Source organism: Chaetomium tenue (assembly GCF_020726465.1).
Source record: "Chaetomium tenue strain MPI-SDFR-AT-0079 chromosome Unknown F5144scaffold_5, whole genome shotgun sequence".
Taxonomy (NCBI): Eukaryota; Fungi; Ascomycota; class Sordariomycetes; order Sordariales; family Chaetomiaceae; genus Chaetomium; species Chaetomium tenue.
Window position 1 is genome coordinate 450,313 of NW_027117333.1, and position 19,992 is coordinate 470,304.

General features: G+C 56.3%; 7 protein-coding genes across 7 annotated transcripts; 4 read left to right on the forward strand and 3 right to left on the reverse strand.

Annotated features, from left to right (window-relative positions):
- Nucleotides 1-647: 647 nt before the first annotated feature.
- Nucleotides 648-3,525, forward strand: F5144DRAFT_630779 (uncharacterized protein; the record flags this gene model as incomplete). The annotated part of the gene is made up of 4 exons (XM_066792430.1): nucleotides 648-769; nucleotides 872-939; nucleotides 2,486-2,596; nucleotides 2,646-3,525. The coding sequence occupies 4 exons, from the start codon at nucleotides 648-650 to the stop codon at nucleotides 3,479-3,481; spliced, it is 1,137 nt and encodes a 378-aa protein (XP_066640851.1). The 3' UTR covers nucleotides 3,482-3,525.
- Nucleotides 3,526-4,058: 533 nt separating this feature from the next.
- Nucleotides 4,059-6,437, forward strand: F5144DRAFT_492755 (P-loop containing nucleoside triphosphate hydrolase protein; the record flags this gene model as incomplete). The annotated part of the gene is made up of 3 exons (XM_066785940.1): nucleotides 4,059-4,445; nucleotides 4,507-6,315; nucleotides 6,390-6,437. The coding sequence occupies 3 exons, from the start codon at nucleotides 4,059-4,061 to the stop codon at nucleotides 6,435-6,437; spliced, it is 2,244 nt and encodes a 747-aa protein (XP_066640852.1).
- Nucleotides 6,438-7,467: 1,030 nt separating this feature from the next.
- F5144DRAFT_593675 (uncharacterized protein) lies at nucleotides 7,468-8,758 on the forward strand (the record flags this gene model as incomplete). Its single annotated transcript, XM_066790489.1, has 4 exons — nucleotides 7,468-8,235; nucleotides 8,345-8,418; nucleotides 8,486-8,658; nucleotides 8,721-8,758. The coding sequence occupies 4 exons, from the start codon at nucleotides 7,468-7,470 to the stop codon at nucleotides 8,756-8,758; spliced, it is 1,053 nt and encodes a 350-aa protein (XP_066640853.1).
- Nucleotides 8,759-8,839: 81 nt separating this feature from the next.
- F5144DRAFT_513939 (uncharacterized protein) lies at nucleotides 8,840-10,328 on the reverse strand. Its single transcript, XM_066786583.1, has 3 exons — nucleotides 9,579-10,328; nucleotides 9,326-9,524; nucleotides 8,840-9,264 (listed from the first exon to the last, which is right to left on the reverse strand). The coding sequence occupies exons 1-3, from the start codon at nucleotides 9,867-9,869 to the stop codon at nucleotides 9,050-9,052; spliced, it is 705 nt and encodes a 234-aa protein (XP_066640854.1). The 5' UTR covers nucleotides 9,870-10,328; the 3' UTR covers nucleotides 8,840-9,049.
- Nucleotides 10,329-13,173: 2,845 nt separating this feature from the next.
- Nucleotides 13,174-17,010, reverse strand: F5144DRAFT_593678 (uncharacterized protein; the record flags this gene model as incomplete). The annotated part of the gene is made up of 7 exons (XM_066790490.1): nucleotides 13,174-13,296; nucleotides 14,183-14,446; nucleotides 14,507-14,962; nucleotides 15,014-15,053; nucleotides 15,204-15,271; nucleotides 15,323-16,601; nucleotides 16,658-17,010. The coding sequence occupies 7 exons, from the start codon at nucleotides 17,008-17,010 to the stop codon at nucleotides 13,174-13,176; spliced, it is 2,583 nt and encodes an 860-aa protein (XP_066640855.1).
- A 385-nt stretch (nucleotides 17,011-17,395) lies between these two features.
- On the forward strand, nucleotides 17,396-18,100 carry F5144DRAFT_273303 (uncharacterized protein). Its single transcript, XM_066783640.1, has 2 exons — nucleotides 17,396-17,887; nucleotides 17,944-18,100. Exons 1-2 carry the CDS (start codon nucleotides 17,654-17,656, stop codon nucleotides 18,064-18,066), a joined length of 357 nt encoding a protein of 118 aa, XP_066640856.1. The 5' UTR covers nucleotides 17,396-17,653; the 3' UTR covers nucleotides 18,067-18,100.
- Nucleotides 18,101-19,822, reverse strand: F5144DRAFT_273344 (uncharacterized protein). Its single transcript, XM_066783641.1, has 3 exons — nucleotides 19,341-19,822; nucleotides 18,569-19,276; nucleotides 18,101-18,514 (listed from the first exon to the last, which is right to left on the reverse strand). The coding sequence occupies exons 1-3, from the start codon at nucleotides 19,609-19,611 to the stop codon at nucleotides 18,135-18,137; spliced, it is 1,359 nt and encodes a 452-aa protein (XP_066640857.1). The 5' UTR covers nucleotides 19,612-19,822; the 3' UTR covers nucleotides 18,101-18,134.
- Between the last annotated feature and the right edge of the window lie 170 nt (nucleotides 19,823-19,992).

Sequence of the window (19,992 nt, forward strand, 5' to 3'; positions counted from 1 at the left end):
TTCATGGAATCATGGCAAACATTGATTGTAGGGCTTTCGACTCTTCGAGATGCATCTAACTTTGTCATTGGGTCCAAATGTGAAATCAGCCTTACGTTCAAGTCTTGGGGGGGTACTCCGACAAGCTCCCTGTGCCAACAACTGACGTTTACAACTATGGGCTAAGCCCGCCCTCTCGCATCGCGCAAAAGATTCAATTATTACATGTAGGTTAGGTAGGTACCTACATACCTCTGTGCAACCTCAACCACAGGGGTGGCTGTGCGAATAACTACATACCACTAAATTGGCTTAGCGTGCGCATAGGGGAACGCCTCATCCCCTGGTCGTCCGCCGAGGCTTATCTTCGTCAGCCCTTGCTTCTGAACCGCATGTTGGCGTCGGGCTCTTCCGCGTGCGATAGATGACGCTTTGTCTCTACGAATTTGAAATCATCATATTCACCGGGAGGAACTTGAGGTTATAGCGGGACACTACCAAGGCCTTCATTCTCCTGGTTGCGTATTTCCTGCCAGACGTATGCTACAATGCAGTGAATGCACACCAGGTGCGTTCACCATACGCTTGGGTATAAATGACTGCCAGCTCATTGAGACAAACCCGGGCTAATAAAACATGGCGCTGCAGACACTCTCCAAGCACGTACCATGCCGAACCCGAACCCAGAGTCCGGGGGTCCCCCTCGAAGCACAGGACCGCCGTGTCCTTCTCGGCTTGGCAGCGAGTGGTCGGAGTGGATATCCGGGGCCCAGGGTGAGCCATATTATGCGTACGTTTCTCAGTATAACCCAGCTATTGTTCCCAGGTGTATGCGCCGTAATGGGGCGCTTGGCCGTTTGCATGTGGACCAGGTGACTGACTCGGGCTCCAGAGGATCGCGGTTTGGGCCGCCTAGCAACCTGACCTTCTCGCCAAAGTCGGTATTCATGCCGGGGCGAGGTGCGTCGACATCATCAGTCCGCAGCGCCGGCGCGTCACCAATCATGTTTCGGGGTCATGGACTCGGAATATCACACTGCACGTTGCCGGAGGGTAATTTAAGCCTTGCCTCACACCAACTTCCGTGGTTACCGGTTGCTGGACAACCCACCACCACAACCAGTACATGTAACTGCACTGAAAAGCCTGACACCACCCGCGGCTTAGTAGGAACCTGGAAGAACACCGAACGTGACTCTGTCGAGCCCAGGCGCGGTGCCCAAAGGATCCATGTTCCGTATTTAGGACGGCTATCGAAGCTGCCGTGGTACATGTAATGAAAGCGACCAACGGAACGGCGTCTCCAGCCGCCACCCCTGACATGGACGGGTACCGCGGGACTACCTGCAACTTGGAGGCGAATCTAGAGGTACACGAACAAAACCACCAACCTCAAACTGCCACGCGATTTACTTCCCCAGCTTCTGTACTTTCCGCGAACAGCGCCGACAGCGGCTCTGTATCAGCCCTGGACGTGCCTCTGTGGCCCCGCTCATCACATGCAAACACCCCGACCTCAGATGCGGGAACCTCGTCCTTCTTGGCCGAAGATATGCTGCTCGGCTTTTGTGATATGCCGTTGGCAAGAACACAATTGGAGTGTGACGAAGTGACTACGTCCAGTGATGCGTATCTTGGTAACGGGCTGAAGGATGGGACCGGCTTCGTGGAAAGCCATATCCCCTCCACCATATATATACCCTTGTTCCCCTCGTGGTCTTGAATTTCACGATAGCGTTAACGGGGCAATAACCGCATAGGAACAATGTACCATCTCACTGGCAACTGAACAAATGGCAGGAGGCTGTGGACGACTGGGAGCGCCTTTTGGTCTTCAACAATTTGCTACCGAGGTGATAGCAGAGTGTCAAGGCCGCCGTGGGGATAGTGAGGACGCCGACGACGAAATTGGAACGGCTCAGCGGCCTGCCGATAACGACAGGGAACAACATGGTCAGGAAGACACCCGCAGTCCCAGAACAACCGGAGCAAGCTCAACGAATAACCAGACAACACATACCGTAGGACAATCATTCACAGGCCATTCAGCCAAAAGACCAAGAAGCAATGACGATAGGGACAACGAAGACAGCCGGTTTCCAAAAAGGCGAGACGCCAAGCAGCTACCAGACAGCGATGCGAGTCCGAACAAATTCTACGCCTACCAATACCACAAGCGCAACCCCTAGCAAAGCCCATTCTGCGGTATGCCCCACGGATCGAAACGGGATTTTAACTGGAATAGCGTTTCTCGTGTGAAGTTCGTCCCTGTCTCCGTTGTATCATAGTCTGTCTATGTCTTGTTAGTTCACTGGTTGACAGCATTCATTGGACCACAGACAGCATCTGCTCGAAAGCCACGGGTTAGACCATCACTGCCGGAACTGCTGGAAAGCATACAAGAAAGTTCAAGACGCCGAAAGCTGCCACAAAATAAGGAAGTGCGTACAGCGAACCGCTCCGCCGAAGCATTGGCTATCTGAAACACAAATCGCACACCTGAAAGCCGAAAGAGTCACCAGCCAGAGCGACGAGGCCTGGTATCGAATCGCCGACATCCTGTTCGGCAGTGAGCGAGACTATAGCCCGGAAGGTTTCCGCGCCGAACACACACCGTGTAAGTGAGTAGGTGGAGTTGTTTTCGCACCTCCTAACTAACCTGCCAGACCACGACCAGGTAAACCATGTCAAGCGGTTCCCAGAGGAGCCCAGTCCCTACAGAAGCCCCGACAGCATGTGGACCCCGATCAGTGACTCGACCAACCCTCCCGGATCGACCCCCATGCCAGGGGATCAGAACGTTGCGCCAGCGATAGATTCGGCCGAAGACGGAGCATCTGCGCTAGCTACAGACTCTCTGCCCTACCAAGAAGCGCGAGAAGATTACAATCAACCAGGCCCCGAAGCTGCCATCACGGGGATTAACGAAAACGCAGGGCCGGTGGTGGACCACCCGGAGATGGTTGCTGTTCCCACGTGCACCCCCGCCCACGACTACCCGCCACCGCCAGAGACAGGTTTCTTCCTGCCAGCGCCGCCGCTGCTGTATGAAACACCACACCAGGACTTCGAAGCAGCCGCAATGGGCGGCCTGGAGCAGTTCTTCGACCTCGAACCCGCCGTCGCCACCGACCCTACCACTACCTCAACGCCCGCCTACAACCCCGACATGGCCCTACACCACCCCACCGCCATCATCACCGCCGCCGCCAACCACCCGCCACCACCAACCTGCACCTGCGGCTACACCCCGTGGTGCGTGTGCCGGCTGAAGAAGCGCGTGGCCGACCTGCGCCGCGAGAACGAGACGATGCGGGGTGCGCTGGGCGGGCTGCGGCAGATGCTGGACGGGCATGAGGAGTGGTTGCTGGGTGTGGAGGAGCAGGGAATGCTGCCGGGTGAGGTGGTGGGAGGGTTGTGGGAGTGGCTGGATCAGGTTGGGGGGGTGGTTAGTGGGGGTGGGGATGGGAGTGGGAGTGGTAGTGGTATGGGGTGGCGGTGATGTTGGTGAGCCCGGCTTCAGACATGGGGCGGCTAGAAGTTGTGTGTGCCCCTGGTTGCACTCAGTACGATGGATGTATGGACCGCGCCCACGCGTGGAACCCTACTTGAGCTCAGCAACACCGCCAAACCACCACATACGACCATACCTGCCAGAAAACACGGGATCCCGTCCGCTCTCCCCTAGTTAAACTCGCAAGGGCCGGATCAGTAGTTGGGTCGGTGACGACCAGCGAATCCCCGGTGTTGTATGTTTTTCTTGTTTTTTCCACATCGAGTCTCTCTCAATCGCATTCGCCGTGTTAATCGAGTCTTTCTTGATGCTTTCTGATGTCAAATTCCTGCGACTCTACCATTCACTGTTTTCGGGTAGGTACCTCACTTTGCGATATCGACATTACACCAACTTTCTGGGGCGAGTTCATCGCCATGCGCGTTGCCCCACTATCTCTTCAGCGCAGCTATTTCAGAACTTTCAGCCCGCTCAAGGGTGCTTTTTCTCCACGACATGCATCTCTCAAAGCTCTCTCTCTACATTCCCAAGACCCTATAGACTCCACCACCCTGGCGCTTTAAAAATGAGCGAATTTGATTCCGGCGATGATCTTTTCGACGGTCTAGATATGGACCAGATACTCGCCAGCCAACCGCCAGCTTCCACGGGCAACTTGAAACGGACGTGCGACCGCGAAACCGAGGCCAACGACCGCGACAACCGGCTCAAAAAACAACGGAACAATGGCCGCGATATCATCAACCAGAATCTCTTTCCCGATGATGGCGTCTTGAAAGAACTGCAACCTGAGAATTTGGCTCAGATGGAGGTCGCCCAGAAGTTGCTGACCGAGACATTCGGGTATTCATCATTTCGTCACGAGCAAGCGGGCGCCATTGGACGGATCCTCGCTGGCGCAAACGTCTTGACTGTGTTCCCAACCGGCGCGGGGAAGTCCCTCTGTTATCAGGTCCGTCCGCCTCGCAACCCATCTCCCAAATATCTTGATTCGTCCCCTGACACGTAATCAGATCCCTGCCACTGCCTTCCCGCAACTGGATTTGCAGGATGCTTCGAGGAAGCCCGGCGAGCATGGCATTACCATTGTTGTCTCGCCGCTCATCGCCCTGATGAAGGATCAAGTTGATGCCCTCAAGAGAAAGAAGGTGCCTGCCGAGTGCATCGACTCGACAAAAACCTGGGAACAGCAACAGGAGATCTACGCCGCCCTGCGAGAAGGGAAACTGCGTATCCTGTATTGTGCCCCAGAGAGACTGAACAACGAAGGCTTTGTCGCAACGATGCGCCACGTCAGGGGCGGTGTGCGCCTCTTGGCCGTCGACGAGGCTCACTGTATCTCGGAATGGGGACACTCGTTCAGGCCCGAGTATCTCAAAGTTGCCCGCTTCGCCGACGAGATCGCGGCCGAAAGGGTCATTTGTCTTACGGCCACGGCGACTCCCAAGGTCGTCGACGATATTTGCAACGCCTTCAAAATCCCGGCAGAAGGCGTGTTCCGCACATCGGCCTATCGGCCGAACTTGAACCTCCACGCCCGGGCCGTGAAGACCAAGCACGACAAGTATCCGCTCCTTTTCCAGTTCTTGAACGAAAACCCAGGACCAACACTGGTCTACGTCACTCTCCAGCAGCAGTCAGTCCTGCTAGCGGCTGATCTGCGAGAACACGGGTTTGATGCCGAGGCATTCCATGCCGGCATGAAGGTGGATGCAAAGACAGAAGTCCAGGACAAGTTCTTGGCCAACCGCATCCGTATCGTCGTGGCAACGATTGCCTTTGGCATGGGCATCGACAAGCCCGACATCCGCAACATCGTCCACTTCGATCTGTCCAGCACCATTGAAGAGTACTGCCAGCAGGTGGGCCGCGCCGGGCGGGACGGGAACACCGCCAACTGCATGTTCTACATCTGCCCCGACGACCGGTACATCCGCGAGAACTTTGCGCGCGGCGACCTCCCCTCGCGCAAATCCCTCAAGGGGCTGCTGGTTGACATCTTTGGCGAAAACGCGGCTAAACCTGTGGGCGACACCTTCAAGACCAGCCACTACGTGCAATCGCGAGATTACGACATTCGCCAGAGTCCTCTCGCCATCATCTACGCGGCGCTGGAGCTGCGCTTCGGGCTCATCCGCGCCATCACTCCCGAGTACAGCGAGTACAAGTTCACCGCAACTCCGTCATACTTCGCCCGGATGAAAACGGACCGCTCCCCCGTCGGCAAAGCCATCTACGCCAACGCAACCAAGAAGAGCATACTCCACCACGTCGACCTCACCGCCATCATCTCCCGCACGGGCCTCCCCCGCACCGACCTCGTCCGCGCGCTCAACGAACTACACGACACAGGCCTCATCGAGCTCAAAGCCGGCGGCATCGAGCAGAAATACCGCATCCTGCAACCCCTCCCGCGCCCGGACACCCCCGCCCTCGCCGCCCTCGTCGACGACCTGCACGCCGACCTCGCCCGCCGCGAGGCTGACGCCCTGCGCCGCACCCAGCAGGTCGAGGACCTGGTCACGGGCGACCGGTGCTTGGCGCTCGCGCTGGCGCAGCATTTTGGTATGGGTCTGCCTGATGGGAAGAGTCAGTGTGGTCATTGCTCGCATTGCCTGACGGGGAGGCGGGTGGTGATGCCGCCGAAGCAGGTGAGAGAGCCGGATCTCGCGGGGATTAGGAGGATCTTGGCTGCGTGTGATGTTAGGGATGATCCGAGGTTTTTGGCGAGGATTGCGTTTGGCATCAAGAGTCCGAGGGTGATTCGGTTGAAGATGCATAACCATCCGGTGTTTATGACGCTGGCCGATCATGATTTTGAGGTGAGTTTGTGCTGCTTTGTGCGATGTCCTGCTGGGGGTTTGGAGAGTTGTGCTGATCGTTGCTTTGACTGTAGACTCTGATACGGGAATTTGAAAAGGCGTGTGACGGAGTTGCTGAGTGACTGGGCGGAGGTAAGAGCTGGTGAGGGTATAGAATTGCATTCTGTACGGAAAAGGGTTCAGTCGGATTGAAGGTAAACAAAGGTGCTAGATTCAGTGTAGCCAAGAGGTGCACAACAATGATTTGTCTCAACAGTAGGCTTCTCGGTTCTGAGCTTGTAGCTAGCTGTAGTTGCGATTGCTAACTGGAGAAGTCCCAGAGCTCTCTAGAACTATTGACCATACAAAGTACTATCTAAGGCCTGTGTGCTTAGTGTGGTCAGTCCTTCAAGATCAGCGACCACACATATCGCTCTAAATGGCAAACTTAGTCCAAGAAACACAAACTCGCAGAAATGAAGAGGTAAGCTACTATCGAGCGAGCTATGTAACCGGACGGGAGTTCGAGCCGGGCTAAGCACATACATAGGAATTTAGTACCTCCCTCAAGCTGGGTGCCACCCAGATCCAGGGGCAACAACTAAACAACAAACTCTTTGTTCCTTTTTCTTCCACCCAGCAAAGCCCGCTCAATACCAGGGCACTTACCATTGAGCCACAATATGAGGGCCATGAGCCGGGTACGGGATGCACGCAATTAACGAGATCGGCACGTTGACTCCCTGTTTTGCTTCTCGAACACTTCACTCGGTCATTTTTCTACCCCGCGCACCAAAGATCGAGCAAATGGTGGGCAAGAGCACACTGACCGGAAAACCCGTGGACACAGGGGAATAAGGTACGGGACGGGAACGCAATAAGTCGAAGGCATTTAGTTGGCCTGAGATTACCGATATCTGCAACCAATCTTGGACAAGAGAGGTGCAGTGGTAGCAGCAGGTAAAACAACAATATGAAGGTAATATAATTTAGACAACGGGAGTCAGCGCCACAGTAACGGCATATAGAAGACGGGAGCTAATGATATGTCCTTCTCCCTCAAAACCGAGAACACCCCCTGGGGCCCTTCTTGTTCGAGTTTGTAGTGGGGTGAACAAGCTCTCTGCGTCTCCCTCAAAGGCTGACATCGAACATAAACGCATTTTGCCAACAATGCAGTGGAAAGCTCTTGCCCTAGCTCTCCTTGTCAAGCATGGCGCCGGCCAGGGATTCCCGGTGCCCTCTGGGATACCAGCCATGCTGCGTTTCCAATGCTCACACCTCGTCATCGAACGCCTAGACCCGCTCGTCAGCCCCGGCTCGATCCCATCGCCCCATCTCCACCAGATCGTTGGCGGCAACTCGTTCAACGCGACCATGGACCCGAGCACGCACGATCTGGTCAAGGGCTCCACATGCACCAGCTGCACCTTCACCGAAGACTTCTCCAACTACTGGACCGCGGTCCTCTATTTCCGCGCCCGAAACGGCACCTACAAGCGGGTGCCGCAGCTCCCCAACCTCGGCCTCGGCGGCAACGGCGGCGTGACCGTCTACTACATCCCGCCACACGACGGCAAGACCAAGGTCACCGCCTTCAAGCCGGGGTTCCGCATGCTCGTGGGCGACGCCGCCCTGACCGCGCCCGGCCAGGACCCCAAGGTCTGCCACCGCTGCATGCCCAAGGAGGGGGACAACAGCAACCTGAACTGCGCCGCGCCGGACACGCAGACCCTGCCCGCGAAGCCGTGTGTGGGTGGTATCCGTTCGGTGATTACCTTCCCCACGTGCTGGGACGGCGTGAATACCGATACCCCGAACCATAAGAGCCATGTTGCCTATCCGACCAAGGGGACTTTTGATACCAACCAGGATGGTGGTCCCTGCCCGGAAACACATCCGGTAAAGATCCCGCAGGTCATGCTGGAGACTATTTGGGATGTAGGCATACCTGATTCTTAAACCTGCCCCGTCCCTTGACGACCACTACGATAGCTTTCTCGATCCTACGAAGGGGCCTGGGTGGCTTTTGTTGCTGACTTGCATACAGACCACCCCCTTCAACGACGAAGAGCTCTGGCCCGAGGATGGCTCGCAGCCATTTGTCTGGAGCACTAACGACAAGTAAGTTCCTCGTTTTTACCAGATGCAGCTGGGGGTCTTAGAGCGGGTTCTGACAAAAGGCCCGCAGGGATGGCTACACCCAACACGGTGACTACGTATTTGGCTGGAAGGACGACTCGCTCCAACGCGCGATGGATGCCCGCTGCACGGGAGATGTCTGTGAGGTACTGGAGAACCAAACCTTCGAGGAGTCGATAAAATGCACCCTCCCGCAGACTGTCGAGGATGATGTCAATGGATGTAAGTCGAATTCCCGCCGAAAACCAGTCTTCTAGGGTGATAAATGTCTAATCATCTCACAGGGGTTGCGAATATCCCCGGTCAAAACATGGCTGACTGAGCGTGGTATGAGGGTGTTGAATGTCTTGGTGATTGGCCAGGTCGGACAGATGAGCGTTGGGGGTTGGATTTCAGCAGACAGCTCCGTCTTACAACTTAATGGCAGGTATTTCTTCGTTGTAATCTTCAAGGATTAGGACATGACTTCCATCTGCAACAGTGGAGCTGTTGAAAGGACGACGTGATGACTCTGTACTACTAACACCATTTTGATCGCAAACTCAACGCCGTCATAAGCTCGTACCAACCAACTACCGCATTACGCTCCGTACTGCAGGTCGCAAATCTCCACCTAAGAATCATCGCCGGGAAGATAAACAGACATCTGCAAACCACCAGAATACGGCACCTCAGTCGTCTTGAAGCCATTCGCCGGGTCGTGGATATAGTCCAGATACTCCCCATACAAGGACCTAACCATCGTCGTGTTGTCGGCCAGCACAATTGCGCCCTTCTTCAGCCGGGGCTGGACGATCTTGAGCGTAGGGAGCGCCATCGGAGTCCAAACTGTGTCATGTCAGTCCAGTCTCAACTCGAGCCTACACAAACAAAACAACAAGAAACTCACTATCGAGCAGCAAAAAGTCCACTTCCTCCGGCATACCATCCCCCTTCAACGTCTCCAACAAATCCCCCTCCCTCAACTCAATCAGCCCCTCCACCTCCTCCCCCGCCTCCGCCCAATGCTCCCTCGCGCGCGCCGCCTTGGTCGGCTCCTTCTCCGTCGCCACCACCCTCCCCCTCACGGGCAGCCCCTCCCCCCTGGCCTTGCTGTCCTCCACATTCTGCCCCACCGCCAGCGCCAAATAAATCGTCGAAACCCCAAAGCTCGTCCCCGCCTCGACGATGTTCAGCGCCCCCGACGAGCGCGCCAGCAGGTACACGAAGTGGCACTTGTCTTCTTCGAGCGCCACGAACTTGTCGCGCATGTGGTCGTCGGCGGTGGCGGCCCAGGTCGTGGAGAAGAGGTAGAAGGCGAGCGTGCGCTTGAGGTAGAACCAGGATTGGGAGAGGGTGTTTTCTTGGGCGGCGGAGGCGGCATGCAGGCGTTTGAGGAGCGCGTGGATGCGGGGGGTGGTGGGGATGGCGAGGGTGGCGGCGGTGGGGGGCATGGTGGGTGGTTGGTGGTTGATAAGGGTGTGGTGTTGTTGGTTTGGGAGGGGTGGAATGGATTGTTGGGAGATTACTGGAGGATGCTGGGAGAAGGAAGGGTCTTGGTTTGTCTAAGGGAACGGTTTCGCCCAATATGTCTGTCCGAACCGCCACTGCATTGTTGACTCACAACCTTAACCGCTCATGAATCGCGGACGAAAGAAAGCCCGTGCATTGTGCGATCCATGCCCTTTGGGGCCTTGTATTATTCCAGTCCCACAACACGCCCTTGTAACGACCTCGAGTGCAGGGCATCAACCGAGAGTCAGAGGTGAGGGGTTGGTGGTGGCGCTCGGCCGTGGTCATCGTATCTCCGCGCTGAGGCCGAACGAGCATTGCATTGTACCAGTGGGAGTCACATTCCGGTGGTAGTCCGTCACTAAATTAGGTAACTATTACCCCCATCCAATCCACTTTTCCCGTGTCCCCTTCATTGAGTGCCAATATCACAATTCAGAGAGGGGATAACACTGGACTTTGGGTGATAGATTATTTGTCATATTGTTCTAGTTGAGACGTTGTGAGACTGAAACATTGAAGATATTTGATTGTGGATGAAATTGAAAGGTGACCCGCCCTAGGAATCGTCAGAGGCTCGCTTCATCGCCTGGTGGGAAGACAAGAGTAAGGAGAGACTCTGGGCCTCGAGGAAGTTGAAAGGCAGGGCGGTATTTACAATGATGAAGGAAGAGTGAAAACATAGCTAAGACTCTAGCATCATCGGGGTTGACGTCTATTTAACAGTTCGCGCCCTTCCCCCTATTAAGGGGTGGATGGGTGGAGGTGGGGTATACAAGACCGCGGGCGTCGGCTCGACTGAGCCGCATTTCCTTCCGGTTTTAGAATAGCCTCCAAGAGACTAGTAAATGCCCGGTATGGCGTTTTTGATTACTGATGCCCAAGACTCAAGGAGATGGGCGCTAGCCCCGGGGTATGAATCAGCAACCACAGGGATAAGGGCCAACACGAGAGATCTGCTTCCGGGTATTGGCCCGAGTCCTACGCTGCCGCCCTCTTGTTTCCATTCATGTTGCCCAGTGTTGTAGGCATGTAAAATACGAAAAACTCTTGTTGAGGTGCCTAGAAAGGGGCAACAAAGTGTAACTAATAGCGTAACCAATTCGGTAGGTGATATCACACTCCTGAATAAGCTCTAGTTCATGAATTGGCAAGGGAATACGAGATTAGAAATGTATATTTAAGGTCCAGATAAACCGCCGCTTGGAGTTGAACCCCCGGTTCTTGACATCCAGGGCTACATTCACCTATCACACGATGGTTTCTACTCGGGCGGCGTCCACGCTTTTCGCTACTGTGGCCTTTGCCATAACAGCCCATGCTCGTCCTTCCTCAACTAAGTTGACCCATGAGACGCGGGATACTACCCACGGCCAATGGACTAATGTCGGCCATGCGGCCCCAGACACGCCCCTGACTCTACGCATTGGCTTAAAGCAGCGTAATTTGGAACGCGCTGAAGAGTTCATGCACGCCATCTCGAACCCCCGATCCGAGACCTATGCCCAGCACTGGTCGCCCGCTCAGGTTGCTGAGGTATTTGCCCCTAGCAACGATGCCATCACCGAAACCGAGCAGTGGCTTGCCAGCGAGGGCATTGCCAGTGACGACATCTCGAAGACGACCGGCCGCAACTGGATCAAGATTACCACCACGGTGGCCAAGGCTGAATCTTTGCTCGATACTTCCTACGGCGTCTACGAGAACGCCGGTGGAGCTCGCCTGATCGCCTGCGAGTCTTACAGCCTCCCGGCTGCCATTCAAGGACACATTGATCTAGTGGCGCCCACGATTCAATTCGATGAGAGGGAGGCCATTGTTACCACCCGCGGACTCAAGAAGCGCGAGGAAGCCATCGCTCTCAAGTTCAAGAAGCTTCCTCATGGCTATGGCAAGGCCAATCCGTTGAAGAACTGTAGCGAGGTTACGACACCGGCATGCCTGCGAGCTTTGTAAGTGCTTGTCGTTGGATCCATGCGATTATTGTACTAACTTTGACAGGTACGACATTCCCGAAACCGTTCAGCCCGTGGAGGGCAACAGCTTTGGCATCGTCGAGTTTGCCCCCCAGAGCTACAACCAGGATGACTTGGACACATTCTTCTCCGTTTACGGCAACGGTATCATTGCCAACGGGACCTCGCCCATCTTCAACGGCATCAACGGTGGTTACCTATCCACCGAGTCCGGCTCCGGAATCCGCGGCGAATCCAACCTCGACCTGTGCTACGCCATGTCACTCACCTACCCCCAGAACGTAACTCTGTATCAAGTCGGCGACAGCGTCGCGTGGAACCCGGCCACGAACAACAACTTCCTCGACGCCATCGACGGGTCCTACTGCGCGAGCGGCGGCGGCGACGACCCGGTCTGGGACGGCGTGTACCCGCATGACGCCATCACCCCGGGGGCATACACGGGCGAGCCCATGTGCGGCGTGTATAACGCGACCAAGGTCATCTCGGTGTCGTACGGCAGCAACGAGAATGCCCGGCCGGCCAACTACCGCGCCCGCGAGTGCGCCGAGTATATGAAGCTCGGTCTGATGGGCGTGACCGTCTTATTCTCCTCTGGCGACACTGGCGTTGCTGGCCTCAGGAGCCAATGCGTCAAGCCCGATGGGTCGTACACCCCTGTGGCGGCGGACTACGGCGAATTTAACCCGAGTTCGCACCCCCACCCCATTTCTCACTTCTGCACAGTCAAGCCAAGCTAACAAGCAACAGTGTTCCCCGGCACCTGCCCTTGGATCACCTCGGTCGGCGGCGCCGCTCTGCCCGCGGGCAAACCGGTTGGCACGCCCGAAGTAGCCTCGTACGACTTCGGCTCCGGCGGCGGCTTCAGCAACCTCTTCTCTCTCCCCTCCTACCAGGCGGACGCCATCAAGGGGTACTACGCGCAACACGACCCCGGCTACAACTCGTCGCGCTACAACAACACGCAGCAGGCGCGCGGCTACCCGGACGTTGCGCTGGCGTCGCAGGACTACATCACGGGCATCGATGGCGGCTTTATGGCCTTTTCGGGCACGTCGGCGTCGGCGCCTACGTTGGGGGCTATGATCACGCTGATTAATGGTGAGCGGCTGAAGGTTGGTAAGGGGCCCGTGGGGTTCATCAACCCTGTGCTGTATGCCCACCCGGAGGTGTTCCAAGACATTGTAGAGGGAAATAACCCGGGCTGTGGTACCAAGGGGTTCAGTGCGGTTGAGGGGTGGGATCCGGTGACGGGGTTGGGGGCACCCAACTATGAGAAGTTGAAGGCCGTGTTCCTGGCGCTGCCTTGATTGTGGAAGCGAACAATAACGACCCTAAGTTCGGGAGATTGAAGCAATGAATCATGTAGCCCAGATGGCCGTAACATGGAGTCCTGTAGATAGATTAAGACCTATTTCGTTAAGTGAGTATTTGGGTGCGCCGTATCTGAAATGTAGGTAGGCCAAGCTTGCCTTTGGGCCTAAGCAATGGTTTCTTTAACAAAGGAAATCTGTAAAGGAGCGTAATGATCCCATCCCACCGTCGTCCAGCCACTACCCCTTTCTCCTCCTATTCCACCATCACACCATCACTAGTAGATACCTCCCCACCTCCTCCCCCTTCAAAAAGGCAACCCCGTCCCCCTCCCCCCTTCATCCTCCGACTCCACCCCACCACCCACCAACCGCTGATACCTATCCCCCGTCCTCCCCCCATCACCATCACCATTCCCACCATCACCACCACTCCCCTCCCTCCACCACGCCAACCCCTTCCCCTTCCCCTTCCCCATCCCCATCCCATCCCACCCTCCCACTCCCCCAGCGCGCGACCTCCGCGTAACAAACGACAGCCACCCTCCCTCCACCGCCTCCCTCACCCTCTCCCTCGCCACCCCCCAATTCACCACCACCACAAACACCAGCGCGGCCATCGCCGCCACAATCGACGACGCAAGCATGTAGCGGGCGGGCGTGAACTGGGGGATGGAAAGGGGTGGTGCGGCGGATGGGGGTTCGGTGGGGTTGGGGATGGGCGGGTAGTGCGTGGGGTGGAGGAGGAGGGCGGTGAGCGTGAAGGGGAGGAAGGTTACGGCGATGGTGAGGAGCGCGTTGCTGGTTTGGGTGGTGGTGTGCGTTGTGCGGGTGGAGAGCTGTGGGTAAGGGGGGGGTGGTTAGTTTTTGGGGTTTGTGAAAAGGGGGTGGGGAGATGATAGGGGTATTGGGGTGGTGGGTATATGGGATGGGGATGGGGATGGGAACGGGAATGGGGAGACTTACGCGGGTAGTGAGGGATTGGAGGGCGGATGCTTGGTAGGTCAGGGAGGACTTCAGGGTGCGTAGATCGTGAATGGCGGTTTCGATATTGCGGATGGGGGATGGCGCTTCCGCCGGTGCGTTGTCAAGGTCGAAGTAGGCGAGGTCGCTCTCCTTGAACCGCTCCCAGGCCGAAATCGTACTCGCCAAGCCCTGGGTGAGGTGCTCGAGTGTTTCCATCGCCTGGTCAGAAATCCGTTGTGCGCGGCGGTTGTTGCCGTTCGTGGTCTGGGATGGGAGGTTAGGAACCAGGGGTGCGGTCCGTCAGTCATCGTGGATGGGACTCACGTCGCCCTTTAGCGCTTTTAGAACCTGCCGCCCAGCATTCTCCCACTCCTCCTTCACCTCCAGCATGCAAGACTCCATCACTGTCAAGAAATACTCCCTCGCATCCCACACGGCACTGTCAGCCATGTGGCGACCGCAAGTCAATGGATCCATGACAGCCCCTCCCTGCGTCGACTGGTAGGATCGGACATCATGTCTACTCTCGCCGTCGTCGTGATACGTGTCAAAGAAGCCGTACGCGGTCCAGTGGCGGTTGTCGACGCCCATGATCATGCAGGAGATCTGCGCTTCGTGGAGATATGTTTGGGTGCTGCGGGTTCGGTTGAGGAAGCCCACGTTTTGCGTGCCCCTCAGCGGCCCGTTGCTGCCGTAACGTCTGTCGAGTGACGGGCTGCTGCCCTGCCTCCATGCAAAGAATGGGAGGTGAAATGAGAGCTGAAAGCCATGATTTCCGGGCTGGCGGGGCGTTAATAAAATGAAATATGGTTGGAGGAACGGGGCCCATACCTGGAGGTTTACATCCATGCCGGACTGGAAACCTAGATGCCTGTACACGAAGTCTCTCAGGGGCAGGGTCTGCCTCTCAGAAGCCGTGGACGCAAGGGCCAGGGTGCTCGCAGGATCGAGGTTGGTAACATAACTAACGAAGTTAAGTCAGCATTATCAGATCAGGAGTAAGGTTATGGGCGCTTCTTACACTGAACGCTTCCTATGAGACAGCTCGTCATCCTTCGCCTCGGTGTCAATCAGTTGAGGGACTGGCCTCTGATCGTCTTATTAGCCCCGCCCATCAAACATGTATCAGGAATGACCTACCGCTACCAAAGCCTCATAAAGCTGGCCCTGGGTAAGGAACCGCATGCCGTTCATCGGGGAATGGGGACTCGTAGGTGACGGCTCATTGAAGATGGCAACCGCTTCAGACCCAACTTCCTGCCCAGTCGATAGCGCTTCAAAGCTCGCTGGAGCGCAAAAGTCCCGGATCTCGTCGTAGATGTACCGGACCGACGGGCTGTCCGCGTCTTGCACAAAAGCCCGAATGATCCTCTCCGCTTTGCTCGTCTTATCATCCCCTTGCATCTCGGACAAGGCCAGGCAGTACGGCATATTGTCGGACGCGTCGTTGGCGGCACTGTTATTCTCAAACACCTTCGGCCAAAGCGACGGGGCGACGTACGGCTCTCTCGCCTCCTTACCAGACCGCCTGCCCCTGCGACTGCTCTGCCCCTGAGACCTGCCGGCATCAGAATCCTCCTCATCGGCCGACTCCTCCACGAAGGTGTCCTCGAGCTCGTCCACCTCCGACCCTAGCAATGCGCGGCGGAATTCGGAGATGTGGTTGCCGCCCGTGGTGTACGCGATGAACGAGATGGCAGGTGACGACGGCAGCAGATCCCAGACGGCTAGCGGCAGCTCAAGGAGCAGCACCGTCCCGAAGCTGGGAAAGATGGCGGATATCTGGATATTCTTGGCCCCCTCTGGCGCGTCGAGCAGCCAGTGCCTCCACTTCTCGGCATCGATGTGCTGGTCTCGGAGGCGACAGGTTAGCAGGATCCCGGGACCTTCCGTGATGATGTCGGTGTTGCCGGTTGGGGGGTTGAGCTGGATGAGAGACTCTTCGGATTGACTTTGGCTTCGAGGTGGAAGAGGGGTGAGGACGATTGTCTTGGGCTTCCTCGAGAGGAAGGAGTGGACAGGGGTTCGTCGACGGGGTCGTTCAAACATCGGCTGTCCGGTGCGGCGGTCCACCTGAACGATGGAGTAGGAGTCGTCGGTAAACGAGATGTTTGGCGTCCAGACTTGCAGTCGGTTGATGAGCCTTCTGTGAAGTTCGACCATGGAGAGCCAGTCGGTGGTGTGGGCGGCGTGGGCGAGCTCCTGGACAAGAGAGGCGGTAAAAGAATCGTTGTCCCCTTCACTTTGGCTTACATCGAAGCCGCCTGCTGCTAGGGTCTCAACTACTCCGTTCCCAATAAATGTGTCCCGGGCCTCGTAGACATGGAGGCAGTCGTGTAGGAGGAGGACATCGCAGTCGATCTCCCCGAGGAACGAGTGCAGAATGGATGACTGTATTGCAGGCGAGTCTCGGCTCCGACTGGCCTTGTGTTAGTTATGGTAATGGGGAAGCAGAGTGAAAAGCTTAAGGCTTACTTGGCTGCCCATACTGGGCTACCACCGGGCTGTTCGCCTGCGCGGGCGTGCCCACCGTAGTACAATATAAGGAGATTCCCTTCCTGGCCGTGAGCATCTACCAAGTCGGCAACTTTCCGCGATACTTCAACGGCCGAACGCCTGGATGGAATCTTCCAGTATTCGGTGTCGTAGTGGTACAAACCCCTGAATACTGACTCCAGGTTCCTTACTTCGGTCTCCACGCCAAGATCATCCTTGTCCCAGGTCATGAGCAGGACCTTGACCTTCCTGTACCGTGTGGAAAACCGGTCCGGCCATGCCGCCGATACGGCGTTTGTGAGGTGTGATAGGAAGGACGAGAAGTCGGCCATGTGAAAACCGGCCAAGGAGGTGTCGTGCGTGGTGGTCTTGACGGAGGAGTCCATGATGAGACCTTGGGAATGCGCTAATCGTACAAAGAGAGAACAGATAATTAGTGTACAAAAGGCTAAAAACATGCTGAACGCATCTCGATGCTTCCAAACAGGTACCGATCATGCTTTGAGAGGTGGTGGCCATCCGTATATCAGGCACTTGACGCGGCCATGGCGCCCAATCATGCCCTGATGCCCCTGTTGACAGGAGGATCCAACGTGGAGACGGCCATTGGGCGGAACAAATTCCAAGGCGAACTCTCGTTTATTTTCTGAGGGTTGTTGGCACCAAAAAAATGCGACTCGCGCTTGTGTCAGTCTGATCCGGGCTGACGGGTGACGTGTCTCGACAAAAAGAGGTCGGTTGGCTCGTGATGGCTTGGGCGGGCAAGGCGCCTCGTGTCAAGCCCCTACTGAACAGCTAAAAATTGACATTCTGTTCTGGGCGTCAGTGGTGATTGGGTAGTGGAGGGCATCACCCCAGTTATCGTGGCGGGTGCATGGCCGCCGGCCACTCACGACAAGACCCATTGATGTCCGGGTTGGGCAATGAACGACTCGATGGTTCTCGGAATCGTCAAAGCCATATAGCTTACGCAGCATGCTAATCAAATGTGCCTGGTTGATGTGTTTCGTCTGGCTCGCTTATCGGCGCCTCCAGGGAAAACCGGGTACAGACAGGAACAGAAGAATCGGAGCCCAACAACTCGTGAGCCACAACCAATCGTACTTCAAAGCAGCATGCAAAAGAAGCGACCCTCCCAGGTTTCCTCACAAATACACTGTCCCCCGGGTTTATCCAGGCAATCTAGACGATACTGTCGCCACATCGGTAGTATTTCAACCTCGTTCGATCATCGTTTAATTCTGGGAGATGATTAACCAAGTTAGGTATTTACCAACCGAGGAACCGGAGTGTGCCCGTACCAGGCGGAAACAAAATCACCAATAACGGTAGTTGTTAACCAATATACCGGTAATATTTTAAGCTATTTCACCAATTCTCGACCTTGATATGCTCCCTTCTTTAGTGTCATCAAGTCATTGACAGCTCCGGCGCTGCTAGACTAGGTACATTCCCTTCACTTCACCTCGATGATTGTGTTTGTCGAGGCATTCTTTTCTCCAGCTGGCCCAACTGCTACTTCGACCTCGGCTAATGAATTCCCAAGGTCATCGATGCGAGTGCCATATCGATTCGGCGCAAGCCTCGATTTCAGCGCAGCCTGCCAGAAGGAAAGGTCGTCGCCCTTCACACGTAACCCCCCGGGGAAGAAGACGGGGACCAGCGACGTTCCCACTGTGGGGTAAGTCTGCTCAAGCCTTTTGAGAACGGCTGCAACCCGCTTATCGCGGACCGTCTCGAGATGCTTAAGATGGATTCCAAGTGCACTCGGTTTACGGCTGGCGCCAGCCGCGTGGAGGTTCTGGATCCCCCCGATGAGGCCAACGCAGAGAAGATCTTGGATTGAGTCAGTTTGGATTCCACAGTACCCATGGGGGCAGATTCCCTTACACCATGAGTTCTCCTCCAGCCCGGCCACGATAACCAACAATACGATCCAGAATAGGGCGAGGACAGCGGACGCAACTCTCGTGGACATGGTCGGACTTGCCGTCCGGGTTCCTAGGGCTAGGATCTCCAAGTCAAGGCCGACACCCTTCTTTCCGAGAAGGACGACGGCGTGCCGGCTGCCGTTGCCCTGGGTGATGGTCACGGTGGCGCCACCTCTTTTGGGGCAGGACCACTTCTCCTCTTTCCACTGCGGCAGGGAGCCGTTGAGGAGGGCCAAAACCGTGCCCGCTACTGTCACCAGGAAAATGCCCCAGTCTCCGCTGACGATCCAAGGGACGGCAGAAACCACGACTTGGATGACGATGACGGCGATGCCGGAGAACCAGATCGTGTCGAGAGTAGGGACTCCGTGCGGGACGGGTGGGTTGTCGTCAACTTCGTACACGGTCACGCGGAGGGCTTCCCACTCGGGAGCTGGTGCGGCGGTGGCGTTAGGGTCTTGGTAAGCCGGCGGAGGACCTTTGTGGAGCTCCGCGGTTGAATTAGGGGGAACGTGGTTTTGCTCTTGCTTCATCTGGGTGTCAACGCGGTCATCCTCGTCTCGCAGGAGACGGCCAAGAATCCAGCTCTTGGTTGTCCTGCTGTGGTTGCTCACGGCACCGATGACCATGGTGTTGGTCATATCCGCTTCAGGCATGAGGCGGCCATCTGCCATCGGGTGTCAGTGGTAAGATATCATCTGAAGTGAGTAAGGTAGGTAGCTTCAACACACCGCCGAAGACCCTCAGCAGGGACGCAGCAGCGTAGGCCACCCAACCGAACGAGAAGGCGACGGGGGTGATGGCCCGTCCCGAGGTTTGCGCAATCGCTTTTTGCACGATGTCGGGCCCAAGCAACATCAGCACCGAGAGGATGTCGCTGGGGTTGCGCCATTGGTTCTCGAGGAATCCCGCCACTGTGGTTGGCTCATCACCGGCGGCATCGGCACGTGCGACCAGGAAATTGAGGAGACGGGATGAATTTTCGACGCTGAATGGGGCCATTTTTGCGGCTCGGCAAGATGCATGTACAAGAGTGGGAAATAAAATAAAAATGAAGAAGGCAGCGCTGGCGAAGAGAAAATGGGTTCGGAAGGAAGGAGGGTGAGCCCAGTGGGGGATTGGAGGGTGCCAATGCGCGAACCAAGAGGAAGCATGATAGGTTCGGGGAGGGAGAAGTTCAATGTCGTCCCAAGGCTGACTGAGCTCCCATGTTCCAATTGTGGCTGTTGTGCCTGTCAGCTTCTTTTAACTAGCGCGGACAGGGGCCAACTGTTATCCCCTTGCGGAGAGTGACGTGAACATGGTAACAATTGGCCCTGATCCACGTTAACGATGGCAACCTGGACCGCATCCATGGACCAAAGCTGTGTAGTGTACATCACA

What these genes read in the sequence shown, in the direction of transcription:
- F5144DRAFT_513939 (XM_066786583.1), bottom strand. Translation starts at nt 9,869, where the DNA reads ATGCCCCCCACCGCCGCCACCCTCGCCATCCCCACCACCCCCCGCATC. An exon ending in AGGCGGGGACGAGCTTTGGG is followed by an intron (nt 9,525 to 9,578) that starts GTTTCGACGATT and finishes GAGGACAGCAAG; the next exon opens with GCCAGGGGGGAGGGGCTGCC. An exon ending in GGACTTTTTGCTGCTCGATA is followed by an intron (nt 9,265 to 9,325) that starts GTGAGTTTCTTG and finishes GACATGACACAG; the next exon opens with TTTGGACTCCGATGGCGCTC.
- F5144DRAFT_273303 (XM_066783640.1), top strand. Translation starts at nt 17,654, where the DNA reads ATGCTAATCAAATGTGCCTGGTTGATGTGTTTCGTCTGGCTCGCTTAT. An exon ending in ATACTGTCGCCACATCGGTA is followed by an intron (nt 17,888 to 17,943) that starts GTATTTCAACCT and finishes TAACCAAGTTAG; the next exon opens with GTATTTACCAACCGAGGAAC.
- F5144DRAFT_273344 (XM_066783641.1), bottom strand. Translation starts at nt 19,611, where the DNA reads ATGGCCCCATTCAGCGTCGAAAATTCATCCCGTCTCCTCAATTTCCTG. An exon ending in CCTGCTGAGGGTCTTCGGCG is followed by an intron (nt 19,277 to 19,340) that starts GTGTGTTGAAGC and finishes ACCCGATGGCAG; the next exon opens with ATGGCCGCCTCATGCCTGAA. An exon ending in GCTGGAGGAGAACTCATGGT is followed by an intron (nt 18,515 to 18,568) that starts GTAAGGGAATCT and finishes ACTCAATCCAAG; the next exon opens with ATCTTCTCTGCGTTGGCCTC.